The 10,069-nt window shown below is 45.4% G+C and overlaps 1 protein-coding gene across 1 annotated transcript in view; it reads left to right on the forward strand.

Annotated features, from left to right (window-relative positions):
* The first annotated feature begins 2,174 nt into the window (after nt 1-2,174).
* The window catches only part of LOC110326759 (zinc finger protein 585B-like), a 12,786-nt gene continuing 4,891 nt past the window's right edge, over nt 2,175-10,069 (forward strand). The window contains exons 1-5 of the mRNA XM_029538368.1: nt 2,175-2,299; nt 3,796-3,915; nt 4,463-4,690; nt 7,498-7,624; nt 7,883-7,981. Coding sequence (XP_029394228.1) covers nt 4,631-4,690; nt 7,498-7,624; nt 7,883-7,981 — 286 coding nt within the window. The 5' untranslated portion in view covers nt 2,175-2,299; nt 3,796-3,915; nt 4,463-4,630. The remainder of the gene's footprint in view (nt 2,300-3,795; nt 3,916-4,462; nt 4,691-7,497; nt 7,625-7,882; nt 7,982-10,069) is intronic.

Consider the following 10,069-nt stretch of genomic DNA (forward strand, 5'->3'; position numbering starts at 1 on the left):
TTAAAATGCTTATGTGGTCATTCACTCTGCTCCTTGCTGGGACTTAGCTCAGTTGGCAGAATGCTTGCCCAGGGAGAAACCCTGGGCTTGATATCCTGCTCTGTTTACATTGAGTATGGTGATATACTCCCGTAATCTAACCACTCAGGAGGTGGCAGCAGGAGGATCAGAACTTGAGCTGATCTTTGGCTGCACAGGAAATTCGAGGCTAACCTGGGGCACATACGGTCCTATTTATAAATAAATAATTGCTTATGCTCTTCCACAGTCATTTCCGGCTCAGCTCCTTCTTTGGGATTTGGGTGACATCTATAGTTCCACCATCACGGGACCTCCTCTCTCACATGCAGCTCCAGGCATTTATTATGAACTTCCTCATTTATCCACCCTCACTTCCACTCTTTTCTGGAAAATTCTGTTCTCTGCCTCATGCTTAAAATGTCTCAGATCCAACTTAAGGTGTTGTAGCCCGAGTGCTGTAGCAACTACTTCCAGGTATCTAATTTACCCTCCTAGACAGTTTGTTTTGTGTACATTTCTGCTATTTCTTTTTATATAGCATCTCACTGTGTAGCCCTAGCTGGCCTGGAACTCACTGTACAAACCAGGCTGATCTGGAACTCACAAAAATCTGCTTACCTCTGCCTCCCAAGTGCTGGGATGAAGGTTGTGTTCCACCATGCCTGGCCTACAATGTTCTTCGGGGTATCTGTGGTTCAGCCTCCGGATGCATGGGGTGGTTTTATGGTATGGACAGGGCAACTTCCTCATCTGCCCATTAGGTCAGTCTCATGGAGCACAAAGATGAGTGGCATATGGTTTCAGCTTCTTTTGTGCTTCATCACCTTCACAGGGCAAGTGCTCCATCTTCCTGGTGGACTGACTGTGTCTCAGGCTGCAAGACAGATGGGCACTGTACCACATTCACTGACTAGAGAGGTCATAAGCATAAGGAGAGAGCCCAGGGATGAGCAAGGTGGTGCCTGGGCTGCAATAAGTGGGTGCGGGTATCAATCATATGCTTAGATGTAGCAGACAAATGATCAGAAGTTGATATTTGCATATTCACTTTTATGTGGTTTAATATAATTTGGCATGTGGTGATGGGTGGCTGAGGCTACTCTTTGGGACCCCCCGGAGCTGTATCTTTGGACACAAAATCCTGGTCATGAGAGCACCACTACTATAATTTGTTCTCAAGATAATCAAAATCATATGTGAAGCTAGGCATGATGGTATATTCCCCGTGCCCCCAGCCCTGGAAAGCAGAAGCAGGCGGTTTGTACCATGCTCAATGCCATACTCTGGTCTACACAGAACTAGAGAATGCTAACCTGAGATGCTGCACACAATCATTCATTTTGTTTGAATATTCGACTTTGGCCTATGGATTTATTCCCTCTGCTGTACTGCACGCTTTCATTGTCAACTGGTCTCTCACCATTTATCATTATTTCCCTCTCCACCTATCTCTACACTGTTTCCTATATATGCAAAACACACAATATATAATGAAGAATTAAAATAAAGACACTTGTCATTGATAACAGATCCCCCCCACACACACATACCTCTGGTCACCATGAAAAGCTTCAGTGTCATGTTTATTTAAGACCTTCATCTTTAAAGTTTCCACATGGCTTCAATTCCCATTTCCCAACAAACCAAGTTTTCTTTTCTTTTTCTTTCTATTTATTAATTTATTTTTTTATTTACTTCTTAGTTTAGCGGAAAAAAAGAAATGTTTTAAGTTCCTGAGAATATACAGAAAAAATGGCATTTTTAGTAATATGCAGCATCTCGGTCTCTTGGAAATAAGTGATATGCTCATATAGGTAGGAAGTAAAATCCCCTGAAAATATGAGACAGCCTTGGACTTTCACTGTGTCACAGTCCATAAGCTTTGCCTGGTTATGTGGAACTAACACAGTGTGATGGTGGTCCCTGTATCATTGTATTGTGGGAGTGGCCATGACAGCTCCTAAAGGAACAGAAACTACAGGAAGATCCATGTGAAGTATTGGCAAATTGTAGCGACACAAATAGTAGTGCGCATGCGCTTCGCCAGTCTCCACAAGGGAAAAAAAGGGGAGGGGGGTGGAGGGTGGCGAAGAACACTGATTCGCAGTAAACGGAAGTGGTCTGGAGCGGTCATATCCGCTTAAATCTCCGCGCAGATCGGTTCTGTTATTGTTGCCCGCACTCCACGAGAGTTTGGATTCTAACACTGAGAGCCCGTGGGCGGAAGTCGCAGGGGCACTGTGTGTCCTGTGCAGAGTTCTCTGCGGTGTTGTGAGAGGTGAGCCGCAGTGGCGCAGGGAGGATGCTGCGCTGTTGAACGCTGATTTGTGTTGAGTAACATTGACACCGCTGCCGGAGGGATGCCCTGGTGGGAATCCTATGGGAGTTGGGAGAGCAGAGTTGCTGAGACACAATGCAGCCAGCTCCCGCAAGCCTGGGGCTAGCGTCTCTGAGGGCGATCGCGCTGCGTTCTAGTAGTAGCCTGCGAGAACTGAACAGGCAGATACAAATGGAAAATGAGATTGTGTGTGGTTTGGGCTCAATTTGGGAAGGCCAGCCATTCTCGGTCAGTCTGTGGCTTCTGCCAGCGGAACTAATACTAAGAACACATGGAACAAAAGCCAGGGGGGTTGCATATGCACACTTACAAGAGGGCACAGGCACCAGAGCTGCGGGCAGCAAGGATGGTAAAACAGGACCTTTTCATTCCCAGCATGCAGTCTCCTGTAGGAAGTTTGAGCTGCAAAGCAAACGTTTAAAAGGCAAATCCTAATCTTCGGGCCCAGTTTATGTGAGGGCTGAGACAGGAGGCGGGTCAATGCTGTCTCTGCTGAGACCATGTCCGTGATTGGCACTTGAGCAGAATGACCCCGTGTCCTTATTGGAGGATGTTCCTTGGACATCACTATTGAATTTATTGAAGATTCTCTGGAAACCAGTAAATTGCCATCTCTGGTGAACATTTCTTGGCTGCCAAAGTAATAGTGTTCTGGGGAACCAGGTGTGCCCATTTTAACCCTGTGGTTAAGTTAATCCTGTGGTCACTCCACTTATCAGAGGTTACGGAAAGCCCAGAACGGCAGTGAGTGTGTCCTGTTGACCATGAAGACATTGTGGACAAGGGAGAAATGCTTTTTGTGGAGGGCCTGGTGTTTATGTGCAGGGTTTCCAAGGCAGGGAAGGAATTGGGCCATTGAATTTAAGGAATGAGAACAGGATGTCAACGTGGGCATAGATGAAAAAAAAAGTGTCTAGAAAGGCACAGAGCCAGGAGTGGCCATCGCCACACCACACTGCTCCACATCTTTGCTCTCAGAAGGCAGGTGGAGGCGAAAGGGTGCTGGGTGCTGGGCACACAGAGAGCGCCCGAGATCATGGGCACACAAAGACCGCCCGAGATCATGGGCACACAGAGGCCGCCCGAGATCATGGGCACACAGAGAGCGCCCGAGATCATGGGCACTGTGTGTGGTTTAGAGTAGGGAAGGAACGGGACTGGCCCTGCTCTTCCTCTTAGGGTGTGTTGAGAAATGGTCGTACCAGTGCTGATGGCCTGGTTAAAAGATCTCTCATGAGTGCTGGGTGCGATGGCGCACACCTTTAGTGCCAGCACTCAGGAAGCAGAGAGCTCCAGGCCAGGTACAGCAACACAGTGAGACCGTGTCTCAAAAAAGTTGGGGACTGGGGAGGAGGCCTGTGTGTGAACAGCTTAACAAAGCTCAGAAAGAGGAGCAGCCTGAAAGCCCGCTCGTTCTCATGTGTATTTCTATGCAGGTTCTGAGGACGGGCTGAGCGTCATATCACTGCAGAGCCTCAGTGCCCATGGTACACACACACCTGCGCCCTCACTGTGGCAACAACGAGGTTAATTCCTCATCTCCTCACAAGTCAAAGGTACAGCAGCTGCAGTGACGCCTTCCTAACTACGGTGTTTGGTGTGGAATTCAGGGAAGGGGAAGTTGTTTGGGGTTTTGGCATGTGTGTTGTCTGTGGTATATGCGTGTGGGCGTGGGCATAGGTGTGAGCCTGTAAATGCACCTGTACTGAGGCCAAAGTAAGCTACTGAGTGTCGTGCTCTATCATCCCAGCCTTCTTCCCGTGAGGTTGGGTCTGTCGCTGAACCTGAAGCTAGGCTGTTAGCCAGTGAGCCCAGAGGTCCTCCTCTCTCTGTCCCACACAGTGCTGGACTTACAGGCATTTGTCGCCAAGCCTGCCTTCTTCAGATAGCTGGGGATTTGAACTCAGTGCCTCACGTTGGTGCAGCAAGCTCCCAGACCCCAGACTATGGTGTTTGGGTTTTCTCTGTCATCACCCTGCTCAATACCAGACAGGGCTTTTCTGAGTATTGTCAGTTCTAGCATGTCTCGGGCACTCAGAGACTCATGGGCAAATGTTGGCTGAGGACGAAAGGTCATTCCCTCACTTTCTGCTGTCTCTTTAGGCCGAAGGCAGGCCACATCAGCCAGGCTGTGGGATTTTCCTACCTCACCACAGCTGGCCTCTCTGCTCAGCTGCTCTCCTGGGAACCCTAGCCACTCACCCAGCTTCCAGTTTCTGAGAAAATTGCGTCAGCCAGCAAAGAGGCAAGAGAGGAAGCATACCTGCTGACATGAAATTGTCTCAGAAGCCCCAGAGACTGCACCCACAGGAGCAAGAAGGGTCCTGTGAGGTAAGCAGCAGCTGCCCAGGGTCCAGTTCTCTAAAACTGGAGGACAGACATGGGAAGTAGCAGATCCTGGGCTCCTCCAGCTAAGAGCAGAGCACAGGGGCCAGTGCTCCTGCACCTCCTAGTCTGTCATGTCACTCATTGTCCTGCCTCTTGGTGTTTAGGTAGATGCAGCCCGCAATCCTGTGCCCCCTGCAGAGTCCTCAATCCTGTATCTTCTTGTCCCATTTCAAAGCCACTGTCATTTTGTGAGTCTCTTGAAGGAGTTCATTTGACGTGGATGCATGGCGTCTAAGTCTTAGAGATGAGTGACTCAGGATGCCTTGCCAAAAATTAAGATCCATACTGTTTAAGGCTGTAGAGGCAGTGAGACCTGGGAGAATGGAGCTGAGGAATGAGGCTGTCTTAGTTAGGGTTATACTGCTGTGAGCAGACACCATGACCAAGACAACTCTTATAAAGCCATTTAGTTGGGGCTGGCTTACAGGTTCAGAGAGTCAGTCTATTATTCTCAAGGCAGGCATGGTGCAGGCAGAGCTGAGATCTTCATCTGAAGGCTGCTTGCAGAATACTGGCTTCTAGGCAGCTAGGATGATGCTCTTAAAGCCCACACCCACAGTGACACACCTACTCCAACAAGGCCACACCTACTCTAATAGGGCCATACCTTCCAATAGTGCCTGCCATTCCGTGGACCGAACATACATAAATCATAACAGAGGCAGACTAAAGTCTCATGCAGTGACCAACTTTATTCCAAGCATCAGATAATTTATATTCAAAGGGTTTAAGGGAAGTCACATGTGTAAGGTACGTCAAATCACAAGGGCAAGGTTTATGGGACAGGCAAACCACACACAGCAAAAGCGTGTTTTTTCCACAGAGACACATAAATAACAATACCCAGTTGTAATGAGTAATCCGAAGTAAATCACTCCTGTCCACTTTACCTGGAAGGAGCATGAAAACCCATTCCAAGGACAACTCCATAATTTTTTTTAAGAAACTGAGGTCACAGACCTTGTCTTGTCTGTTCACAAGCCTTCAGACTTCTCACACAGCTCCATGATTGGACAAGATTCTTCCAGTATACCATTCATGTCATTACTTAAATATGAAATAATTTGTCAGATATTACAAGATACTAATTTTCCAATCAGCCAGTACAAAGCTTATTGGATGACCTCTATATATGCACACATTGTAGAGATGCATTGGAAGTATTTCCGTAGCAGCACCTGTCCTTTGGCTGGAGTCAATGTATAGGTTGGGAATCACTTCCTTATTCTCCCGAAGTCTCCGTGTGCCATACGAATCAGAAACTTATTTCCTTTTCACTCTCTCTTCTGGAACTCCTGTCATTCAAACTTGATTCCCCACTGTATTTTTTTAATTATTGATTGTTTAGATTTTGTTTTCATTCATTGTAGGGAGTGGTAGTGCATACCCAGGCATTGTGTGGAAGTCAGAGGACAACTTGCAGTTCTCTTCTCTTCTCTTCTCTTCTCTTCTCTTCTCTTCTCTTCTCTTCTCTTCTCTTCTCTTCTCTTTTCTTTTCTCTCTCTCTCCTCTCTTTTTCTCTCTCTCTCTCTCTCTCTCTCTCTCTCTCTCTCTCTCTCTCTCTCTCTCTCTTTCTCTCTGTATATCTTGGGGATCGAAGTCATGGTCAGGCAGGACAGCAAGCATTTTTACGTGCTGAGCCATCTCCTTCACCCTAATTCTCTTTATTAAAGTTTTTATGTTTTTTTCTGGCAGAATATTTGTTTAACTTTCTGTCTAATCTGTCTAATAATTGTTATTGGTTTGTTTGTTTGTTTGTTTGTTTGTTTGAGACAGAGCCTCATTGTGTAGCCTTGTGTGGAATTCACGGCCTAGACCAAACTAGCCTCGAACTGGTAGCAGTCCACCTGCCTTTTTCTTCAGAGCACTGGGATTAAAGGCATGCACCACACCTACCTGTTATTGTTTTAAGAGGCAATTTCAAGCTTTTTTTTTTTTTTTCTTTAAATTTGTAATATGTCTTTCAGTGTGAGTTGTCTTCTGGCTCGTGGATGGACTATTTATGTCCAAAGATACTGGAGGTAATTTTGATGTGGGGTTTTTCTGAATTAGTGAAAATGAAAATTAATTCCCCAAGTTAAAATGACACAGCGCTGTTGATTTTGTGCAAAGTCTTCAGTATTGATTGCTCCTCCCTCGCCTGGTTCCCAACAAATTGTGATAATTCACCACTCCACTGAACTGCCTTCCCTGAAGTCTAGAGTAATGTTAGTTCTAAGTGTCAAACTGCTTATTCCTTTTTGTATTAGTATTAGTGACAACCCATTTCTGGCTGCTTTGGGGATGAAAATCTGAGTGTACAAGAGATGGATATTTTTGGGGGCTGGTGAGATGGCTCAGCAGGTAAGAGCACCCGACTGTTCTTCTGAAGGTCCTGAGTTCAAATCCCAGCAACCATATGGTGGCTCACAACCATCCATAACAAGATCTGACTCCCTCTTCTGGAGTGTCTGAAGACAGCTACAGTGTACTTACATATAATAAAAAATAAATAAATCTTTAAAAAAAAAAAGAGATGGATATTTTTATAAATTTTCTTAGCTTCTGAAATACTTATATAATATATATGTACCTAATATATGATTCATATAATGTGGAATAGATATTTTCTGGAAAGCTGAATGATCTGTCACAGTAAAGAACCACTGAGCTGCTGTGCAGTGTGCCCTGTCCACCTCTCCAGTGAAGAGTAACTCAGAATGGACTGCACTGTGTATCATAGTGTTACAGTGTTACCTTTTGTGTTACAGAGATTGGTGTCCTTTGAGGATGTGACTGTGGACTTCAGCCAGGAGGAGTGGCGACGCCTGAACCCCGCCCAGAGACTTCTGTACCAGGACGTGATGCTGGAGATCTACAGCCACCTCTTGGCAGTGGGTGAGCATGACTGGCCCGGGGATCCAAGATGGGCTTTGTTGAAAATATTTCCTCCTCCTTTTTTCTAGAACATAGTGGGATATCAAAAGTGCATCATGGTTTTCCCCCATGCTTTGTCCCAGTAGTTCATTATTTTTTGACACTCCAAGTTAATTACTCTGTGCCCAGTATAAGATATTAATTTTCCAATCAGCCAGTACAAAGCTTTTTGGATGACCTCTAAAGCTGCACACTAAGCAGATATTCTTCCAAGTACAGGCTACCCTGTTCCTAGCCCTGGGGCCATCTTCAGGATAAAGAAAAGAAAGGAGGCACAGACGGGAGAGGCCAAGTTCCCACATCGTTGTTGGTGTCAAGGTGAGTGAGTAGGCCCTATATGGAGGTGGGTGGTGTTAGAGGGCCATCACCAGCCTTCCTCATTCATCCCCTCCCCGGTAGTGGGCACCGAGCTTGTCTCCTCCCCAACTCTTGTTTTTTTGTTTGTTTATTTTTTATTTTTTTCTGTATAGCCCTGGCTGTCCTGGAACTCACTTTGTAGACCAGGCTGGCCTAGCCACCACGCCTGGCTCCTCCCCAACTCTTTACAGCTAATGCTACAGTACATTGGGAGTACGGACCAGGATCGTGGGCACCAGACTTGCCCCCTACACCACCTCTCTACAGCTAATCTTACAATACTCTGTAACTATGGACCAGGAGTGAGGACACATATCTCAGTGGTGGAGTGGAAGGCTGACATGTAGAGAGCCTTGGGCTCAGTCCCCAGTGTGGCAGAAGTATAGGTAGACAGACGGCTGTGTCAACATGGAGAAGATACACTAGTGAGACATACAGCTTTCAGCATAGGTGGTGATAGTCTCATTGGATTTTTTTTAAGTTAGTTTCGTTGTCTTTTTCTTTTGATAGCTGTCACACATTTTCCTCTCCTGGCCCTTTCCCTACTGACCTCCTCCAGCCCTATCTTGTTGGTCCCTCTCCTTGCTACAAATTGTCTCCTTTCTGCCTGCATGTCACATATGTTCCACTACTCTTTTTCTTTTTTTCTTCCTCCCTTAAGATCCCCTTTTTTGAAGTCCTTTTTTTCTATTTTGACTATTTATTTACAGCACATACAGACATAGCTATGTAGAAATTAAAATCTAGAGTCCACCTTTAAGAAGAAAATGTGGTACTCGGTCTTCGAGTGCCACTTAATTCCCCTCACATCATGGCAAGTCCCATCCATGTCACTACAGTTGTCAGGATTTCGTTTTTTTTTCTTTATGGCTAACTAAAACCCCATGAGGTGTATGTTCTGCATTCTGTTAATGCTTTCATCTGCCGAGAGACATCCAGTTCCATGTCTCAGTGTAGCATAAATATAGCTCTGCAAACATGTCTGCTTATGTTCATACAGAGACCCTCAAGCGTATAGGCAGGTCGGTCTGGCCAGGTCATATGGTAGTTCTGTTTTTAGTTCTTTGAGGACTTCTTTAGTAGCTACAGCAGTTTACACACCCTGGGGCAGTGCATGGGGTGTAGCTTTCCTTGTTGGCGTTTCTTGTTTGTTTCTTTTCTTTCTTTTTTTTTTTTTTTAAAAATTATATACACACACACACACACACACACACACACACACACACACTGTAGCTGTCTTCAGACACACCAGAAGAGGGCATCAGATCCTATTACAGATGGTGATGAGCCACCGTGTGGTTGGTGGAAATTGAACTCAGGACCTCTGGAAGAGCAGTCAGTGCTCCTAACCACTGAGCCATCCCACTAGCCCTGGTTCTTTTCTTAATAGCCATTCTGACTGGGGTGACCTAGACTATGAGAGAAGTTTGAAATTGTGTTTCTCTGATGACTAAAAATATTGAACATGTTTTTAAATATGTATTGGCCATTAGAATACCTTTTGAGAATTATCCATTAAATAGATTTATCTATTGCTTGATTGGGGAATTTGGTATTTTTGCATGGTCTATATATTAATCTATAGTTAGAAAAATTCTTTCCCATTATATAGGCTGCCTCTTCATTCTGGTGATCGTTTCTTTTGCTGTGCAGGTTTTTATATAACCCCATTTTTTAGTTCATGGGATTTTTTTTTTCCTGTGCTATTGCAGTCTTTTTCTAGAAGTCCTAGCCCACGCCTGTATCTTTTTTGCTTCTGTCTCTTGCTAACAGCTTTAGAACGCTGTCCATTACATTAAGATTCTCAGTCTGAGTAGTTTACTGGGGCTTCAGAGCCTTGCTGATCTCCACAGCACCAAGTTAGGTTCCCGGTACCCATAAGGCAGCTCACAGCTCTCTACCCTTCCAGTTCTAGGGGATCCGATCCCCACAGGCACTATCAGCAAGTACCCACACACATGAAACAAAGTAAAATAAAGTTTTTTAAGAAAAAAGAAGATGGGGATCTAGCTTCATTTTTTTTTTCCATAGGTTGTCCCAGCACAATTT

The sequence above is a fragment of the Mus pahari genome, chromosome 1 (genome assembly GCF_900095145.1).
Source record: "Mus pahari chromosome 1, PAHARI_EIJ_v1.1, whole genome shotgun sequence".
Lineage (NCBI taxonomy): Eukaryota > Metazoa > Chordata > Mammalia > Rodentia > Muridae > Mus > Mus pahari.